Genomic DNA, 21,938 nt, shown 5'->3' on the forward strand with positions numbered 1-21,938 from the left:
ACAGCGGGGAAATAATAAGGCATGATGAGACAGTGTGTCAGCCCAGTGCGCTGAAATCCTCAGGCCAAGAGTAGAATAGAACAGGATAGCATAGAAAATAGTGGTCTTTTACATCTGTGAAGATACTTGTCTGTGTTTACAGATAGCTTGGTCTTCAGTTCTCCAGCTCTGGCTTTTAAATGCAAAGTGAAAGTCCACTAAACCCTGATTTAGCTATTGATCAGTAAGTGTTTGATTAAAAGGGGATTTGGGACTGAGCTGTTAGCAGATAGAGACATACAGTAGTAAATGCTAGAAATCAGCCATGACAGCCCGCTATAACTTTCCAAAGTATCTATTATACTAGAGCCAAGAGAGCACAAGCTAAAGAGCGGACTCTGGCTAATAGATTGGTAAATATAATCACAGGAGGCTCAGTGTCAAGGAGACAAAAAGCAAAACATGGAAGTAAATAAGACAAGCTCAAGAGACATGATAGGGAGAAAAGTTAAAGGTGAAAATTAAAAAAAAAATCACAGGCTGAAGGAATAAATTGATTTTCTTTTAGTGGGATAGAAGGCTTTCCCAGATCGCATTTGACCAAAATAGGGTTATATGAATTCTGGACGTGTTTACTCTCCCCTGTCTTGTCATAAGGTCACTCCGTGTGTACATATATATATATATATATATATACATATATATATCACTCTCTTGTCAATCCCTTTATGGAGACAGCCACAGAGGCAAGCAGGTTAACTACCTCACTGAAATGTGTTCTTGCCCAGCCAATCAATGATGACCCTGTGTAGCAGTAGGCAGGGGTGACGCCAGCGTGAGGGTAGGAAATCAAGGCATCTTGACCCAGGATAATGGCAGTGTAATGGGATATGCTCTGGAAAGCGCAGAGGATCACAGCTCGACGCTGTCTTGCCTTCTGTTACCTCCCCTGTCTTGCCGCACTGCCTCATTAACCCCAAATACACACTGTGTCTTTTTCACTTTAGCGCTTTAGCACCACCTCCCCAACCTCTGTTTCCCTCTTCCTGTCCCTCTCTGACTGCCGCTGTCTTTCATGTCTCCACTAGCAGCGGAACCTCTCGGGGAAGTCGGCACCTTGTGAACAGGCTCGCGTTACGTCTGTGATTAAAGAATACCTTTGTTCAGCTTTGCCAGGGAAGAAATGTCTCTCTCTGTTGTTGGCCGTTATCGGGCCCTGCCTCTCTTGTGTCCTTGGAATACTGATTCATCCACAGATCAGAAGTTATCACTAAGCCTGGCACGCTAAAACAAACACGCCTCTGCCCACTCAGCAAGAGAGCCTCTGTCTGAGTGCAGTGATACCAGGATACTTATTTTGTAAAATACTGAAACTACTGGTTATGTGGAAAGTGAGTATAGTCAGTATGATTAAAATTTTAAAAAGTGCCCCCCCACCTCCTCACCCAGCACACCACTGTCAGGATTTTCCACGAGGGCTTCCTCTGTGGAGATATGAACAGCTTTGGCTGTAGTTTTAATGACAGGGATCCAAATGAAATGAGATGAGTGGGTAGTGGAGATGGAGGGGGATAGATAATGAAAGATGAAGTCAGATGATGGAATCAGGCAAACACGGCTGATGGAGGATTTCTTTCAGTTTATCTAGATGTATGTCATTAGACCAACATAGAAAATCTGTCAGAGGCTTAGTTCCTGATGAAGAGTTAAAGGCACCATCTGTGTATGTCAGTGTGTGTGTGTGCTTTTCTACCAAGGCTGTATGGTGGCAATGTGATGTGCAGGGCTTGGAGGATGTTTTAATTACACAGCCTCACAATTTCATAGTTGCTGTAAAGGCTACCTCAATTAACACCTTTCACGTTAGAATTGGCACAGAACTGCTCTTCCCTGGGATATTTCCTTCCTCCTGTGCATGTGACACTTCCTCAAAGCACCCGTAAATGTACACATGAATAGTGCATAAGAATCATGTTAATTTGAGTAAAGATTCCTTGGTTTGTAGTTCTTAGGTACTTTGAGGTCAAGGTTACCAATATTGTATGAAAATGATTCCAAGTTTATTAAGTATTTTGTTTTGTAGGCAGATAATTTAGGAACTTTAAAGTGAAATATTCAAGGCCAAGAACAGGTGTTTTCACCGGCTTTGCGTAGGTTGAAGCTGGGCGAACCTCTGCTGGGATTAGCATGATGTCTCCAAAGAGAATGTACCAATTGCTGTCAAGCTCCTAAGATAACGGCCCAGACACATGTCACATTTTTTAACCCTCAAATCTATCTTTGTCAATGTAGACGCGTGGAAGGTGCGCTCATAAGCGAGAGCAACACCGCCGTCTTTTTTTCAGTCAGGGTGAGTTGGCTGCACCCTGAATAAACAAAGTTTTGGAATGCAGCAACACTCACTGCATGTATCGTGACAAGGAATAACCAATCACAGCCAAAAGATATATATTCCTTTCTTGTGTAAATATAAGCCTTTGGCAACTACGGAGGTGAAGTTCGTCATTTTAGTCCAGCGCTACCCAGATCTTTACAATCTATCCGACAGACAGTATTTTAGGCCTCATATACACTTAAAACACCTTGAAGAGGATTAGTTCCTAACTCAGGATTTCTGGTATGTACAGATATGGACCGTTTCATTGCTATTGTGTTGCTAGGGCAACAACTTTGGTCCCTGTTTACTTCCTGTCAGCTTCAGCATTAACATACATTCAAACAGGAAATACAAAGGGGCCCATTTAGAATGTTTATGTTGTCCAGTTTGAAATGGTCTATAGCGCTGGTTATGGCTGCTTAACAAGATCAGGCATAACCTGCCTTCTTCAAGCAAAAGGCTGAGCCAAAAACTCCATTTACACCTGGTATTAACATGTGTTCTGTATCTGATATGTTACCTCAATAATGAAAGCCAATCCATGGGCCTTTGAATTTTCACTTGGTATTAATAAGCTTTCTTGTAATCTTTATCCTGTCTACATTGTGGGGTTACTTGTGGAGCTGGCAGACTTAAGAAATGCACCACATGTCAAGGAAAGCAATGGCGTTGCTCTGTCAGATAGTTGGTTCACCATTTTGCACTTTGGTCCAGTGACCAAAGATCCAAGCACATGCTTCAAATGTTATTAGCCAATACAATGGTCGTCATCAGTTGTCATCGGGAGCATAGATTTGAGGTAGTATAGCCCTACTCTACTTCCTGTGTCGGGAACTCAAGTAACCATAGTAATTTTGACAGGAGCAAAGGAATTGGTAGGTGCAGTGTGCCCAGTCTGAAGCATTGTAATGGTAGTGGTAACAAGTGATAATGGTCACTTGATGATATTCACAATGACTGGATCCAAGCACCAGACAAGAGGATGCAATAATTGAGATATATCCAGTGTCACTTGTGATAGTTTTAAAAAGTACAAGTCTCAGTACAAAATTACTAATCACATTATAACTACTTTATTGTCACAGTAAACCATGAAAGTGAGACAGTGAGCTAGAATGCGCAACTCCAGGACCCTGAAACCAAAGCAGCTAAATGGTCTTCACACCTGTGCTTTTCCCAGTGTAACAAGTCAAAAGATCTGTTGTGAAAAGAGCCTATAGACAATCTGGGAATTGGGAGCAGGTGTAGGCAGGGGGAGAACAGGTGCCTGTATAGGGCCCTTAATCATTTTTTAATGTGTAACTAATTTGGTTTTATTGCTGTCTGAACAGTAAAATGAGTAAACTGTTTAAAAGGAGCCTTTTATAATCAGTTTGTACCAGCAGGTCATCAGATCTTGCTTCAGTGCTGTGAATAGTGTGAGTTCAACAAACTTACTAATTAAAGGTGTTTCTCTTCAGTGTATAGGGACTTGTTTTTTTTAATTTTGATCCGACACCTTATCACAGTGAAAATCCTGTTTTTCTGGGAGCAGACCAAAATAAAAAATTTTGGTGTTTAATTAGTCCTCAAAAAAAAAAAGCTTGCAGTGTAAGCCCACTTCAATACCCTCCTTCTCCAATCACTCAGTATAATAGCCAGCAACTGATAACCCAAACTCTATTCTGAAAGTAATTTGCCAGACTAGCAGCGATGCACCTGTCCCCAGCACTGCTTCTCTCCCCGAAGTCATCTCTCTTAATGACTTGTGCCTATTGTAATTGGCTCTGGCTGGTTTCATTTACAGTTCTGATCAGCCAATCAGATTAGCAGGGTGTCATGTGATAATGTTTGCAGAAGCCCCGAGGAGATCAATGAGTGATGGGACAGAATGAAGTGGGTTATCTAAAGGGAGTTTTAACAAGGTCTGGGACTTAAATAGTGGCAAGACGGATAGAGAGGAAAATACAAAACCAGATAGGGTAGCATATCTTACAGCATGACACTGAACACACAGAGTGGCAGAAGTAGCTGCTCTTTCCATGAAATCCACTGAAAAGATGAAAGTCTTTTTCAGTTTTAAATACTGACATCACCTTTTCACTACATTCAGGATTTTTTTTATCTTTATGCCCTTTGTCCCATTTTACTGTAATCTAGAGTTACCTACAAGTATTTTGTTTGTTTGTTTGTTTTTGGACTGGACTATAAGCTGATAAGGACCTAACTCCCTTCGGACTGCAAGAGAGAAGAAAACCCAAGACATCTGATGTAATACACTTATCCTATGAAGTTTAATCAATATTTCAGCAAGATCCACTTAAAAAATTCAAAGCCAAACAACAAAGTCTCCAGTATATGTCATGTCAGATCCACAAGTGCTTTGTAATGTTTTTCTAAGAATAAGTTGTCTTATTTTAAAGTTTAAATGGGTGGCATGATGGTGCAGTGGTTAGCATTGTCGCCTCACAGCAAGAGGGTTCCTGGTTCGAACCTGGCGTGGGGGGTTCGAACCCTAGGGTGGGGGAGCCCCTCCATGTGGAGTTTGCATGTTCTCCCCTTGTTAGCATGGGTTTTCTCCAGGTTTTACAGCTTCTTCCCACAGTCCAAAGACATGCATTTTAATTGGTGACTCTAAATTGGCCGTAGGTGTGAATGTGAGCATGAATGTTTGTCTCTCTCTATGTGTCAGCCCTGTGATAGTCTGGGTGTACCCTGCTTCTCGCCCCCTGTCAGCTGGGATAGGCTCCAGCCGCCTACGACCCCCAACAGGATAAGTGGTTATTGAAAAATCAGTGAATCAGTTGATAAAGTCTAAAACCCACTGGTTTGTGAACTAGTGTTTTGAGGCCCCAAGTCTGGCATTTTGGCTGTCACCATCTTGTTTTTTGTGGAGACAGAAGTGACAATATTTGAACGGATCTGACTGAGAGCAAGGACCTTGTTGTGGGAATGACTTGTCAGTCACGAGGTAGCAACATCTGGAAGCATACTCTGCTTTATCATCTAGTTTTATCCTAAATTGGACCATAATTTACACATAAACATCACGTCATATTGAAGACTTTAAACTAGCAACTGAGACGACAAGGTCAAAAGCATTTCTGAATTGGCTGTGCTTTTAAGACCCTGGAGATAACCCCTGGCTAACCCCTAACCTCTAACCCTAACCCCCTAACCCTATTACAATTATTCAGATTATCGCTTTCTTGTCCTTCTCATTTGGCTTGCTAGGGAAATTCTTTAAAAAAATTAAAAAAATCTGTCTAATTAAGGCTTTCTGAACTTAGGGGGAGCTGAGGGGGGAACACCACCTAAATTAAAAATTCCACTATGTTATTTCCATGGCCTAGAAAGGTTTAATCAATATTTGTGAGCATGAGCTGCTCCCTCTCAAAGCCAGAAACCAGAGAACTAAGTCTCAAACTTGTCATGGGGTATAAAGTCTGCCGCTGCTTCATAGACCCTGATTTTGTGAACCCACAGTTTGTTTGTTTTCGTTTTAATTTGTACCCAAATGAGCTTCATTCTATTGTAGCATTCTCAGTTCTGAAACTGAAAATGTACACATATACTCATAAAATTCCCTGAGGTGCTCCCAGTGTCATCTAAAACATCTTCCCCCATTCATTGTCTATGGAGCAGCTCTATGCCTTATACTTGATGACATCACACATTTGAGTTTTAGCACTCCAGCTTTTGGATTTTAAAGAGAGTCGTTCATGTTTACTAATATTTTTGGACTGTCTCAGACAATAAGAATAACATATATGAATTTTAAAAATGGGTGTAGTTCCCTTTTAAGATATTTTAGAATGCCTCTGTAGAATTTCACATCATGGAACCTTTTAAAGGTGTTCATAATTTTACTTATACCATGTCTTTGTTTACCTCCAGCCTGATGTAAAACACACATTTATCTCTTTATGCGTCCTAAGTGTGAAACATTTTGTTCAGTTTGCTGGGCTCTTGTGTTGTTTTTTTCCCTTATGTAGTTTTATTGTCTGTGCCTTGATTCCACTTCTGGTTGTATAATACAGGTCTACACTTCCTGTGGAAACGCTTTTCATAACTGAGGACAATACCGTATAATTCTGTTCAACATACAGCAAAGGAAACAGAAGTGTCACAGAGTGAAACCTAAACATAATGTGTACTCATTGTAGCTCATACTGCAGCTGGAAGTGTTTTTAACAAGAATGGACTCAGGAAGCTGTTAACAGGAAATGAAGAGAAATGGCATGGCTCAGTATGGTGCTGTTACTGTAAGACACTGTAAGGTGATGGGGAATATATTTAACTAGATTGCAGTCAATTTTGCTGGTATGGCAGACACTTCATATAATCATATACTTTTCAAAATCACTCACCTTCAAAGCTCCTTTCCCTACTGCTCTCCTCCCTTTCTCATTTTAGATTTTGCCTCCATTTATCTTTTCTCTTTCTCCTCTATTACCTTGCTGTGGTCCACCTGTGAATTAGTCTTCCTGACTGTTTAGCTGCAGCATGATGTATTGTGACATTTTCCAATGAGTCATTTCTCATATGCAAGCCCTGCTCCTGGCTTCTTCGAGTCCCTGCCTGTTGTTATTTCATTTCCTTCATCGCCTACTTTTATGTTGCTGAGGAAAAATAATCATAGTAATAACAATGCTGAATATTTTTAGCCAAGGGCATCATCCACTGGTTGTATGTACCTAAGCTGTCTTGGTATTTAATGGTTGTTCTAATGAGAAAAAGAAATGTAGCCAGATAAGAATAGTCTTGTTTTAGCTTTGTCCTTGGTGACAAACTCTACAAGTAGGCCTTTTTTTAATCCTGTGAATTCAGTGGTGCCCAGAACACTTGCCAGACTTATTTCACAGTGAGAAAAACTGATCAAATGTATGGACTTTGCCAAAAATGAAAATGGAACTGGCTGTACTTCTACCCTCCCCTTCAAATTTGTTGTGCTCCTTGCCTTCACCTCCTCTAATAAAACTTCACAGCTACAACACATTTTACCCCAAGAGGAAAAACCAAGTGCAAACAGATCATGGATTTTATACTCACCATACCGTGCAGGGGCAGAAATTGGTACATTTCAAACCGCTGCCGGTCACATCCCTGTCTTTCCTTCCTCTTCTACAACAGTGAGGAGAAAAAGTCAGACAACAGAAAAGGGAAAAAATACAGCGATAACAACAGAAAGTGACAGTCAGACATAAAGAGAGCATTAGCCTAAAGCCAAAGTGTTGGGAGCAGACGAGAGTTTGGGGGGTAGATAGAGAGATATAAAGAGAAAGCAGGGGAAGAGAGAGAAAGAAAGCTGAGTTTGTAGCCTGTAGCTGCGGATTAGCCCTGACGGCCCCAGGAGTCAATCAGTCTACTTGCTCCTCTCATCTCTGGGCAGACGGAAGAATAACAGGGCTGTCTAACTGCCAGCCACGGGCAGGTGGAGGTGTCAGGAGTAGTGGTGGACGATGGAGATACAGCAGGAGGGCGAAGCCTAAAGGAAGGAGGTTGGAGGTGATGAAGTTGGCCTTTGCAGAAATTCCTTGATGTCCATCTTTGCTGCACTCATCCAACAAACACTGATGTTCTGCAATACTTGTACGCTGCAGCCTAAAATTGAAAAACAAATACTGTAAAATTGGTCTAAATATTACAATAGCATCAATACAAATTATCTGTATGTGAAAAACATCATGTGTTCACAAATGAATTGGGAATGATATCCACTTTCACCATGATAATGCTTAGTGGATTTACTAAGACTGCCTGGGATAGTTTCATATCTGTAATGTTTTTATTATATCCACATTTTTTTGTGTTTGCCAGTGGACATTATGTAAATGTCCCATGATGCAGTACTAGTTCATTTTTTTGTGTTCCTCAACAGATTACTGACTTCAAAATGAGATCAAGTTTAAATGGTTGCCTGAAGTTTTAAATGTTTGTGTTTTTCAGTAGTCTGGAAGCACAGCGCTTTATGAGTGAGATGTTCTTGACTTTTATCTTAACCAAGCAGAAATAAAGTAATGCCTCTTCATTACCATTTAAAATATAATTACTATGTAGTGTTACTTTAAAGATGCCACAGTCAATATTTTTGATTTTTTTAAAAATGGAGAACATGGCCATGTGTAATGTGAGATGAGTCACTCATAGTGATTAAATTGCAGAAAGGTATCACTAGACTCTGCAGACCCCCTCTGTGTGAGTATTCACATAGTACTGTGTGGACAGAGTTTGCATTTGGTGTTTAGGCTTTGTTCTATGAATATGTAAACAGTACATATATCAAACTAAAGAGGAGACCTGCTGTTTTTATACATAAAAGACATTTTATTCTATCTTATTCCTTACACTTGAATTTGCACATTTTCATTACAAAAAACAATGCAATGGACAAAGAGCTGAGGAAAAATGCATTTTTGTCAAAGATAATCATTTCAGAGTACAAAATACATTCACATTTACATTTTTTTTGTTTTTTCTCGTGTCCTTGAGTCAGTTTGAATTGTAAAAATGCGGTTTACAAGCTGCTTCATTTCTGTAAACATCTTCCTGTTTCCAGCTGATCATCTTCTTTTTTTGTTTTGGAGAAAGCAGTGTTGTTCTGTTTCAAAAGATGTGTAACAGCGCCCCCTACCTTATAACAGTGAAAACTTGGATTGGCCAAATATCTTGTCAATGGCTTGGAAACATTGTGTCATAAATGATGGAAAATCTTGTCAGTGACGCGGATAGTGTTTATATAACAGCAAACAACTATTTGCTATGTAAAGATGTAGAGAGTTAAGTCAAGCTACCTGGGTTGTTTCCGAGCTTCTCTGTTTCTTTGTTTTGGAAATTGGTCCAACCACGAATGCATGTTAGTACATGTGAGTTCCTATATGTGTATTCCACTGGCTAGCTAATCACTGCCAATACCACTGATATCAAGATGGAACTATTGGAAGGGTAGTGCCCACTCTCTGTTAGCTCTGTCAGCACTGTTGTTACTGTTGCTGATGATGCAGCTGCTAGCCACCAGCTAAGCCACCTCCATGGTGAGAGCTTTGAGAGCTGAGAGCGTTTCACAGAAAGTGTTTGCAAATGAATAGTGCAACATTTTAAATTGGCTGCCATATTGCAAAGGGTGTGTTGGATATATGTTCATACATACATGATGCCTGTAGTAGAATTTGTCTCGTGCAAGTGTTACACCATTACTGAAGTTGTCTGCCTGAACTGGCTCGCGGGCTTTGCTCCCTTTAATATTGAAGAGGGACTTGATGGAGACAATTAAAGCTAATCTCGCCCGTTAATTAGTGTAATTCCTGCTCTGAAACCAATTTATCAGAATCAACCCCACTTGTGGAAAGTTAATTTTAGCTTTGGACTGTTAAATTTTTCAGTGAAAATAATACATCATTAATCATCTCATTTGTACAAAAAAACACTCTTCACTTGAATAAAGAAGTTACTTAGCTTATGCAAGTTTCAAAACTTTCTGACTTCATCACTGCAATCTAATTAAACCCTAAAGGAGGGCAAGATGGAGAAGCTGTAGAGCAAAATAGCACAGGGATTTTGATCTACATTTGTCTTATTTTACCCTGTCATGAAGATGCAAAATGTCAGAGCCTCGAAGGTAATTGGATTACTTCAGATTCGATCAAATGTATTCACTTGCAGGTACATTGGAATTAAGTTTAACAATACATCGCAATGCGCATGATCAACCACTGCTCAGGGGAGATGGACTGTAATCAAGACAAGGAGGGAAAGCTTATGAAGACAAAATATGTCATTCCTAATTTATATAGGAACACTGTCCTATAAATGCATAGAGCGATGCAGAATTGCCGCAGCATGGCTCCAGGGATGACAATGTCTGTCTGCTGGTCTCTCAACAACTACTGCATAGTTTTCCATAAAATGTTGTACAGAAATTCTGAGTCCCCAGATGATGAATCCTACCGTCTTTGGTTAGGGTTCCTCAAGTGCCACCATGAGGTTGACAGTTTTTGTTTTTTAGTTAAATGACTCTACATCTTTTAGATGGATTGCGATCATATTTAGTAAAGAAATTCATGTCCCCCTCAGGATGAACTTTAACAATTTTGGTGATCCCTGAACTCTCCATCAGTGCCATTATCAAATCAAAATTTTACGTTGTCCAAATCTTTGGTTTATGACCAAATACAGGAAAAACTAATGGTGGTAAATAATGATAAATATTATACCTGCTCATTATCTCTTAGCATTGTTGTTGTAAGCATGCTAAAAACCCTCATATTTGCATTAAAGAAATACTTCACCCCCAAAATAATCATTAATATATCAATAACTCACCCTGCATTACTTTAAATTTGTGCAGAAAACTTAGGTTTTCTTGCATGCCTCCACGGTGAACGAAGAATCCAAAAACTGACAAAATTCTTGATAAATTGGGCTAAAAGGAGGCCATGTTTCACAACAGCAAAACTATATCAAAACATCTGTTAACAAACTCTCACACAGCTCCTGCAGTATAATTGAACTCTCATTTATCCAGTCGAATGCTCAGTACTTCCCAAACACATGCATTTTCCTAAAAAAACCTTACTATTTAAAACACTACATAAACAGTCTCACCCATGGATGAGCATGAGTCAAGCTCCCAAACTGCATGTGCTAAAAGAATGTTGTCTGTAATATCACGTCTGACCCCTCTCACATGGTGTGTGAAGAATATCAGCTTTTGCCATCACACGGACGATTTGAAGTCCCACAGGCTCGATTGAGCAGGTTGAGGAACTCATTTGTTCCTCAGTTTGTCCACCTATTAAATCAGAATATGGCTTCTAAGTACCCTGGGTCAGCAGATAATGAGTAACATGTTGCACTGCATTCAGTTTTCCTAATGTGTGTTGTGATTTGGGTGTTTGTTGTATGAGTTTGTTGTTTGGTTAAATGTTGTTTTGATTTTTTGTATATATGTGTGAAACAGTTGAGGTCCTTGTACACATGTGTTTGAACTCTGTTTTCCTGCTCCCAAGCTCATTTTTTGGCCATGAGTTCTATTGTCACTCACCCTCACCTGTCATTTCCTGCTCCTTCCAGTGCAGAAGTGTTATAAGTAGTAAGGTTTTAGCTAAAATGCATGTGTTTGGGAAGTACTAAGCACACAACTGGATGAATGAGACTTGGATCACACTGTGTTAATTGTGTGAGATCGGAAATAGATATTTTTGATATAGTTTTGCTGTTGTTAAACGCAGTCCCCGTTTTACTTCAATTCATCAAGAATTTTCTCAATTTTTTGGATTCTTCATTCACAGTTGTGGCATGCGAGAAAACAAAGTTTTCTCCGTGAAGTGAGGGTAACACAGGATGAGTGATTGATATACGTGTGATCAGTTTTCGGGTGAAGTATTACTGTAAGCTCAAAGCACTGCTGTGTGTGTAAATACAGCCTCACAGTGTTGCCAGCATGCATGTGGACCCACTGTTAATGAAATTGTTGCCATTTCTGGGGGAATTTCTGGGAACCATGGCTGTGGAATAACACACCATTAGAGAGCTAAATAATAGTAACGTTCATAGAGATACAGCTCTGAGTTTCAGTGGAGTCATACATTGTAAGAGGGAATGTGGGCACAGAGCTGGAACAGTACTTAACTGCCATATTCAGTAGTTATTTGCTGTGGCTGTTGTTTCATTACTCTCTACCCACCAATGTGGCCATTAAGCCTGACAATTTGTGTTTGGGACGCAGCAATTGCCAAAACAACAAAATAATTGAGTTAGTCAATCTGAGAGCGGTTGTTATCTGAGTTAGAGGAAGAGAGTTGAGACTTGAATAACACACAAACACGGCATTACAGGATTACACACACACTTTCTGAGAGGCAGAGAGCAAAGACCTTTTGCCTCATTTTAATTTTTATAACACTTGTGTAACACTGATTTGGCCAATCTGCACCCTGAATTCTCTGGGCGCTGTTTTTGCAAGAAATGCACATGGAGATTGAAACCATCGTTAATTAGACAGGAACTCTCTGCTGCCAGTGTGATAGCTCAATGTCGCGATGAATTCATTTTCGACACTGAACAACTCCAACAAGACAATGAGAGGACTGTTGTTTTTTTGTTACATATTTTCATCACCCTAGAAATGATCATGTTCCTTTGGCATCACAGCAAATCATCCCGTGTCCCTTCTTCCTGTAGTATCACTTACTTTATTTTTGATGTACTTTATAGTGCCGTACACGCAGAGATGGCTCGACACATTGTAGCGACAAAAAAACATAAATTGCCTGTCTCCTCTAGAAACTTGCAGCATGTTTAATCAGAACTTTTGTGACAAAGTGGTGTGAAGTAGAGGCCAGCAGACAAGCTCCATTGATGCTGTGGCAGGCTGATGATGACATAGGCATGATGCAACGGAGATAAGGAGGAGCAGGAGAAGAGAGGAGCAGAGAAACGAGTGATTAGGTGTGGGGAGTATTCATTTAGGAAGACAAACAGCTTCATTTAAAGCTAGCCAAGCACAGAGGCAGTCTCTCCCACTTCAGATGGGTTGAAATTTGCATCTTTTCACTGACTGGGGATCCGAGCGCCATCCTCACTCTCTTGGTCTCAAGTGATAATGGATTATCTAAGGTCTCGCCTGAAGAGCTACTGTCTTTGATTTGCTTTTCAACACATTTTCTGTTCGCTCTCACTAAAGTAATTCCTCTCTGCTCTTGATCTGCAGCTGATATTGTCACAGCCGTACTTATCTACAGAATGTAAGGGCTGTTTGCTGTTTTGTTTCATTCCTTGACTGCATACAGAAAACAAGCGACGGCAGCGATGGCAGTCATTTCACGTTTATTATACAGTAGAAATGCCTAACTCGCTACCATTACATTTGATTTCTCCCTGTCTCTCCCAGTCACAATCTGCTGATGGCTTTACAGCTGGATATGAAATTAAAGTTTTGAGCTCAGCAAACAAACAGATCATGATGATTATCTGATAAACACACCAGTGGTAGGTTTCTCTGCAGGCTGTTATGAGGCAGAAAATAGTTTAGCTTCTACCATCCATCATTCATTTCTCTTGTGTTTGCTGTTCTGAATGAAAATGTTGCATTGCAACTTTTAAAATATCTGATGGAAGTATATTAATTCACTGTTAACACTACTGCTTTCACTCTGGCGGAGTGAGTATTTCAGCTTTGTTAATGACTGGGCTGGAGGGAGGGAGAGTAGCCTTTTCTGTGTGTGTGTGTGTGTGTGTGTGTGTGTGTGTGTGTGAGATACAGTGTGTGTTTGAGCCTGTTGTGCCAACAGAAAAGTCGACGGGGGCAGCGACGGGACAAACTGTGGGAGGCAAANCATGCATTCACACAAATAGTAAATATTTAGCACTTGGATACTTGCCTCCATCGCCCTGCCAGAGGGATTCAGCAGCCTGGGCAACACTTTATGTTGCTTCTGTTTAAGAGGCTGTGTGTGAATAAAAAACCGTCAGCATGGAGATGAGAAATTTTCCATCTGAACTATTTTCAGGTGTATTTGACATTTCTGTTATGTAGCCTGGGGTATTTTCCAAGGTAAGCAGTTTCTGCACATATACAGAGGGAGGACTTGCAGTAGCCTATGTGGTAGAAGTCTATTGCAGTGCATGTTTACACCCATACCATGTGTGTATCGAAATCTAAATGAAAGACATTATGATAACCTTACACTAGCGCTTCCTAGGGTCTCCACTGTAAGTCAGTGTAAAGAAGCAAACTGTCAAAATTGTTTCAGTTTAATATTGTCAGTGTCCAAATGTAATACAGCAGGATTCATTCTTCAAGTGAAATGCACGGGGCTGTAGTTAGAGAGATCGTCCTTATATAAAGAATTTGGAGTGTGGTGTCTTTTTTAGCCTTTCCAAAATCAACAATGCAAGAGCAGAAGTATATAAAATGGAAAGTATGTTTACAATTTGCTCTAATGTAAGGTGCAAGCTGTTAGCATGTCCAGTTAGCATTACTCCAAAGCCAGAGAGCATCACGAAGGAGTTACTTTGCTGATTTTCAACCAGCTTTGTATCATAACAATGTGGGTAGTATGTGTAAATGAACAATGTTAAACTTCCCTCCATCTTACCAGTGGCCAAGTGTTCCTGCTCATCTCCCAGCTCAAATTCACCAGATGACGCATTTTTCATCATCCAGTAGATTTTGGTTGGCTCCAGGGCTGTTGTTGGAACTATAGATAGTACTTGTGCACTTTCACATGCCTGCCACCACTGACGCAAAGGGTATAGAAGGGGATCAAGAGAGAGACCTCAAACTGTAGAACTGCAGTGCTGATCAAATATAAACCAAGATTTTGTTACTGTATTGCCTTTTGTCGTCATATTTTAGCGCCCTGTTTGGCTGTAATATGAACAGGAAGGTGCCTTACTGTTTCCTGTATTGTAAAAATGGAGGCTAAAAAATGAGGGATCAAACTGTAAAACCAAGCTCAAGATTCTGTTGCCTATTTCTTGTCTAATTGGATTCAGAAGCATATTTTAGTGCACTGTTTAACTGTAATTTGAGATTATTTGTGGCCAGCTGGCCACCATATTGTTTCCTGTGTCGAAACGGACAAACTCACCTTATGTCACCCATCAGCGAGAGGGTTTATTGGTCCAGTGTGGCGTAGTGCATTCCTGTAGTTGTAGGTCTTCTACCTCTTGAGCAAAAGCAAATTTTCCTCTGTTTTCTCTCGTCATGTAGCACCAATTTCAAAAGTATTTGTGTCTTTCTACTGCATAGAGAGCCTAATTTTATGAAAGACCACCATTCCAGTAGTAATATAACTGCTTTAACTAACCAGTTCCATTTGTATGGGGTTACAGCCGGTCTTGAGAAGCAACTGAGCATCTTCACTTAGCATTAGCAGCTCTACCCTGCTCTTTATTGAATTTGGAGAAGTTTATACCCCAGCAACCTTCAGCTAACATTACCCAAGATAGCGTTAATGTTTGTCAAACACATTGGTTAGTTCTTAATGTAATAGCTTTTTGTTAAAAGGGAAAACATACTGCAGTAATTAGTAATAATAATAATGAGTATGCAAGCTACACAGGTTAACAACGTTAGAGCACGTCTGATCTCCCATTTTCCACATTGAACTTATAATACTAGGATTAATTAGCTTTACAATACAATACAACAAATACTTCTTTTATATCTCGTCTACATGGATTATCAACAAATGAGGAAGCTGATGTTTGCCTGGGACATGCAGCTTTACCTCAGTTTATTAGCAGGACATCATATATGTAGCCATCAACTGCCTCTTTAAATCGCCTGTATTACATTGTTGTCACTTTAAAACAGGTCAACTGGAACATAACGATATCAGCCAGAGATACCATTTGAACCAACACACATAGTTAAAGACCCCTTCCAAAGAAAATCAAGTTTTTAACCTTGTTAACATGCCAGTATTGTGTTTTTATATGCTAAAGAAAGGGGCTAATTTGCATATTCATAGATCTGCGCATAATAAATTAGGCAAATTGTGCAGAGTTACATCTAAGCCATTTTAGGGCACAATGGGATTTCTTTTTTCATTAAAAAAAAAATCAAAATATGTCATTTTGATTAACAGAGATGAGTTTTAGGGCTTTAATCAATGCACGCAGAGGAACTTTAATTTAAGCTTAATTAGTTAGTTAGCAGTAGTTGGTGAAATCTCTGTCATTTCAGCCAGTAAAAGTACAGCCATGGGCTAAAATTTCAAAATTTACGTGAGTGGTAAATTTGCCACTGTTTGAAAACTGTGTACATTCAGTGATGGATCGAAAAGCTTCATCATATTCATATCTGGTTAAAGTGATATTTCATAGATCAGTGGTTCCCAGCTGGTTCGGGGTTTCTCCGTAGTCATTAGTTCAAGGTCCACACAGTTTAATTCATTTAGTGTTATAAACTTGCATTTGTCCATGTCGTCCAGTTAGTTTGCTGTCTCTTTTAAGTGGCTGTCCGTTAGTACCTCACTCTACAGCAGAAAACAGCACCTCAGAATAAAAGCTTTGTGCTGGTAATTCACTGTACTTCAAAATAAAGTGTGTTTTTTAGAGTCAGTTGTGGTCCATTCAGAATGGACCCATGACCCACTTTTGGACCCTGACCCACCAGTTGGGAACCACTGCTGTAGATAATCAGGCTCTGACCAAATCTGCCTGTTATTAAACTGGAAAATATTTAACTCATCTAAGCCAAGTCTCATATTTTAACTTGAAAACATCCCAGAGATTTTGCCTCATTAGTTTTTTTGTTTTTTTTAATGTTTGTCCTAAAAAGTTAACTTTCACCTCATCAGCATTTCATGGCGGGAACATTTCCTGCTCAGTGTGTGCAGCTTTCTCTGGCGGCGCCGTAAAAACCCAGACTGGGTTTCATTCCAGTGTCACTTGACATTTATTGCACATATATCTTGACTTGTTTTTTTTCCCCCCTCTCTGCCCTAAATTGTCTGCAAATATTTTTTTTACCTTGAAAAGGTGGAAGAGACCCATTTTCCAATTACAGATCTTGTCTTTAGGTGTTAATTGCTGACTGACCTCTGGAGCTGTTGTGGATGCCGTGTGGATTTTTTAATAACCTCTAATCGCAGTGAAACAGAAAGCAGTAATAGAGAAGAGCCAAGATGCTTTTTAACCCAGCATCCTTCAATAAGGTGTAATCTCATACAAACACAGGAGCCGGCCGTGTGCCAAGTCAAAATGTTCCCTTGCAAAACATGAGCCACTGTGATTCATGCTCTTCCGGCATTAAAATGACACGTTTTGTTTTGTTTGGGTTAAAATAGGTCAGCAGAGTAGAAAAGAGCAAGATGCATCTTATTAGGATTTTTTTGGCATTTTGGTTTTTAAAGCATCAAGTTGTTGCGTTGCTCTCGGATTTCAACTGAAAACATTTTGACATAGCAGAATGAAAAAACATTTAAAGGAGAATTAACTTTAGACTAATCATGAGTACACCGTGTTTTACTGCAGCCACATTGTGTTATTGCTCTTTTCACATCTGCCCAGATCGTTACTGTTCACATTCTCCACACAATGATAAGCATCCAGGCCTACAGCAGAGCACTCAATTTCGCAGAGTGAATCAATCAACACCTTTGTCTTTGCTCTGTCCTAATATGTGTACATTTTGTGTGTTTCCAGGCAGCCCTCCAGCCACAGGTACCGGCTCATTGGTCATTTACCTGGAGGACTACAATGACAATGCCCCTTATGTGGTACCGTCGGTAGCGCGGGTGTGTGAAGACACCCATGACATCAGTGTGGCCATAGTTGGGGGGCGGGACAAAGACCTTCCGCCCAACGCTGCACCCTTTAAGATAGAACTGGGAAAACAGCCTGGCCTCGATAAAACATGGAAGGTTACCAGGGTCAACTGTGAGTATTTTATTTTGAAGAAAGATTGGTGTACTTTTGACTAAACTTAACTCAAGTGTTATATATTTATATGGAAGCCCATTTCTGCCAGTGTGATGAAAAAAAAACAGCCTGTAATGCATTATGATGAGAAACAGGGGCGATTGCTCTGAGACAACAAGGGAGGCTGAACTTCCCCTAAAATTTCATAGAAGAAATGGTCAAATATGCACTATTTAATTTACATTAAATAAGAATTTACATTGCATTAAACATGTGCTAGGATGCGTTTCACACCGTGACTATGATGTTTATCTAGCCTGAGTGTCAGACTGAAGCTCCCAGAACCTTCAGTCTGACATTGCCTCCATTGAAGGCGATTTACAAGGGGGAGGGAATTTGATTTTTCCCTAACCAATCAGTAGAGATCAACAACTCACCCATAATCTGACGTCATTAGTATCCATGCCTCAGGGGTGCCAAACACAAGCGAGCATTGCCCGTTTAAAATGTCTCCATCGTCGCGCACACCCAGCTGCATCGCCGTTAAATCCAGTTTAGGAGCTTCCTTAATTTGGTCCTCCATTAATGCGAGTAGTGGCGAAATACCTCGATAGCGCCGTTAATGTGGTCTGTAGGATCTGTAGCGGTCGCCATTGTTGCTATCCTCACCAGTTACCCACCGGCGCAGAGCTTGACATCAGTGTGGCGCTGATTGGCTAATTGCTAGACCTGCCCCCACCCCCAGCTTTCATTGGTCCTTCCATCTTTTGGACGAGATAAATCGCAAATTCATTGCAGTATGCCAGACCAGAGATGCAAGCCTACTCAGTTGAGTGGGCGGGGTCTATGGTCTGGAACCAGGCTAATGTTTATCACCAGTTTTCAAATGCGACCTCCCTGTCATACATTCTCGTGTCAGCACGGTGGATGCTTGGAGGCTCCGCATCCACCGTGCTGACACGAGAATGTTTATCACCAGTTTTCAAATGCGACCTCCCTGTCATACATTCTCGTGTCAGGGAGGTCGCATTTGAAAACTGGTGATAAACATTCTCGTGTCAGCACGGTGGATGCGGAGCCTCCAAGCATTCCTATGAGACAGCGCTGAGCAGGTTTTTTTCATGCAAAGCGAGACGGTCATTGGATAAATGCGACAAAATTGTTACTTCCAGGGAGGCTCAGCTTCCCTGGGACCTAATGGAGCGGTAGTTGGGAGAGGACGCTCGGTGTATGCATGATGATTGGAGGAATTGTCTAAAAGGCTGAACCCCTTCATGATTGACAGCACTTTTTTTTTTTTTTTTATAGGGACAATGCAGTTAACAGTTTCAATACAAAGCATGAATCTGATGTGCTGCATATAGAGTTATAGCTACAGCTAATTTTCAACTCCAGTCCCTAGTTGGGCTTTTAAACAAATACAACATACAAAATCACAATCCTATAAAAATACAATATACAAATACCCTATACAAAAACAAGTACAGCCTATCCTACAGAATTAAGTTCAAAATAATCACAACTCTAAACAAAATAGAATAAACTTACAAACCAATACAATATACAAAATACCCTGTACAAATAATCCTGTACAAATATAACTTAAACTACAAGGGTTAAGTTCAAAATCATCACAAATCTAAACAACAATAGTAAGGAGAAAAAAAAAAAATCTTACAAACCAATCCAAATTAACTACTTAAACAAATCTATACAACAATAGGAAGAAGAAAAGAAAAAAAATCCTACAAACCAATCCATATTAACTACTTAAACTACCACACTCTAAAAATGGGTACAGCTCTGGTTTGCTTTAAGCCAACACTTAACTTTTTTGTGAAGGTTTTCAGATTAGTTATTGATTTTATTTCAGTTGGTAATGTGTTCCAGAGTTTACAACCTTTAATTGAGAGAGCTGACTGTCCAAAAGTGGTTCTACGGTGTTGAATTCTGCAGTTTTCCCTCCTCTGTGCTTCTTGTTACTCTGTTACATTTTGAAATACACATTGGCATCGTCACATTTCGACGCCCAGTCCCATGCTGATATTTGCTGAGCGGAGTCTTCTGACAGAGTGCCGTCCGGAGTTCCTTATTACCATAAGCGATATAGCTCATTTTCACCATTAAACCCATCTGAAAATCTTTGAGGTGTGTTTTGCTGTGGTTCTATGGCATGAGTGTGGTTGAAAAACGGCTTCAAATTAAATGTTCCTTTTGTAAGTTACTGCCTCGCTACAATATGACAAATTTTATGATGTAAACTTAAAGTGAGTTTCTCCTGTTTGAAAGACCAGCAGCCGCCACTGATGAGAAACTCTCCTGACATAATGACTTAGTATTTCAAAATAATGAGTTAGTATCTTAAAATAAATTACTTACCCATCTCATAATAATGACGTAGTACTTTAAAAAATAATGAGAAACTTTCTTTAAAAAATGACTTAGTAACATTTCTCATTATTTTGAGAAGTTAAGTCAATATTTTGGAATATTTAAGTCAGTAAATATTTTCTGTAGATACAAAGAGGGAAGACAGCATATTCAGTATTAATTTTAGATATTTTTAGATACCAAGTCATGTTTAGAGACTAACTCATTTTGATAGTAACTCATCATTTTTGAATAAGTTTCCCATTATTTTAAGATCCAAAGTCATTATTTCAAAAAATTGTCTCATATGATGACTTACAGGATCTTTTTTTTTTCATCACATTGATGGTAATTGGCTATCATAGTTGGAGTTTAATAACTGGGTATATTTTACCTATTGAAAGGCAACAATCAAAAACTCTTTGATTCATTCATTCACCAACAACAACCTAAATAGACCACACCTTAAAGCTTACAACTTTAGTGTATGTGTGTGGTTTTTTTCTTTCCTGTTATTACACCCTCACTACTTTTCTTTTCACCAAGCGCTTTGAGCCCACAGGGTTGCTGAAAGACTCCCTTAGGGAATGTAGAGATAAAAATAAATGAAGAAAAAAAAGGTGTGCAAAAGGGTGAGAAAAGAAAAGTTACACAAGTCCATTTCAATGCAATAATATTCCAGGGTCAACTTTACAACCTGTCATACAGTGTGTTAATATGAGTCCATGCCGAACACAGAGCAGAGAAGTCTTAACTAGTACTGATCACATGATAAGGATGAAGAGTAAAATGATACACGGATGGAAGGGAGGAGGAGGATAGACAGACAACCAAGACATTGATTCAGGGTTGCATGACCGGCAGCACTGTCTGTGTGTGTTTGAGTGACAGAGCAGAGCTAAAACCTGCCCAGAGGTATTAGCTGTGATTGACAGCAGGAGAGGGAGGTACAGACACTCCTCAATCACCACTGCTGGAAGAGACAGATAGGGCCAGCAGAGAAAGAGCGCGCTCCCAGTGAAATGGACTGGCGCTGTGCTCGTCTCAGCTGTGTGTGAATGTGTGTGTGTGGATGTGTGTGGAACCACAGGCAGAAGAGCTGGCGGTTATACCTCGGCAGCATATATCTCTGGGAAAATAACTTAAGTTTTTGCATGTCTTGACATCCAGCAACTGCAAATGAATCCTTATAACTACAATGTAACTACAACTAGAAGATACATTTAAAAACATGTTATTAATTTTCATTTTCACAAAATCTTAATGTAGATATTTTTGAATCTGTCTTTTAAACGATAGTTTTAACCCACACATGGGTGAAAGATTAAAGGAACAGTTTGTCATTTTTTAAAATGGACCTATTTGCAAAGAGTTAAATGAGAAGATCAGTGACTATGCAACATAAATATGAAAGTACCACTAGCAGCCAACCTACAACCAAAGCTCTCCAATTAATATGTTATATCTAATACTGTACGTGTAATACGGTGAACACTGACGCTGTCCCTTTAGGGTTGTAGTAGAACAACACCTTACCGAGACACTTAAAGGTCCAGTGTGTAGGATATAGTGGCATCTAGTGGTGAGGTTGCAGAACTAAAACTTATCCTGTTTGCAAAGCGTGTAGAAGAGCTATGGTAGCCGAGGCAAAAATGGGAATGGCCCCATCTTGCACCAGTTTTTGGTTTGTCCACTCTGGGCTACTGTAGAACAACATGACGGACTTAAAGAAAGAGGACCTGCTCTGTATGTAGATATAAACAGCTTATTCTGAGGTAACGAAAACACAAAGATTCTTATTTTTAGGTGATTATACACAAATAAAAATGTAGTTATGAATATTGTATACCATGTCTGCCAG

General features: G+C 39.8%; 1 protein-coding gene across 1 annotated transcript in view; it reads left to right on the forward strand.

The window, feature by feature from the left end:
• Positions 1–21,938, forward strand: part of cdh13 (cadherin 13, H-cadherin (heart)) — a 456,544-nt gene that overhangs the window by 415,442 nt on the left and 19,164 nt on the right. Inside the window, exon 13 of the mRNA XM_050074237.1 lies at positions 17,492–17,725. Coding sequence (XP_049930194.1) covers positions 17,492–17,725 — 234 coding nt within the window. The remainder of the gene's footprint in view (positions 1–17,491; positions 17,726–21,938) is intronic.

Source organism: Epinephelus moara, chromosome 20, assembly GCF_006386435.1.
Source record: "Epinephelus moara isolate mb chromosome 20, YSFRI_EMoa_1.0, whole genome shotgun sequence".
Classification (NCBI taxonomy): Eukaryota; Metazoa; Chordata; class Actinopteri; order Perciformes; family Serranidae; genus Epinephelus; species Epinephelus moara.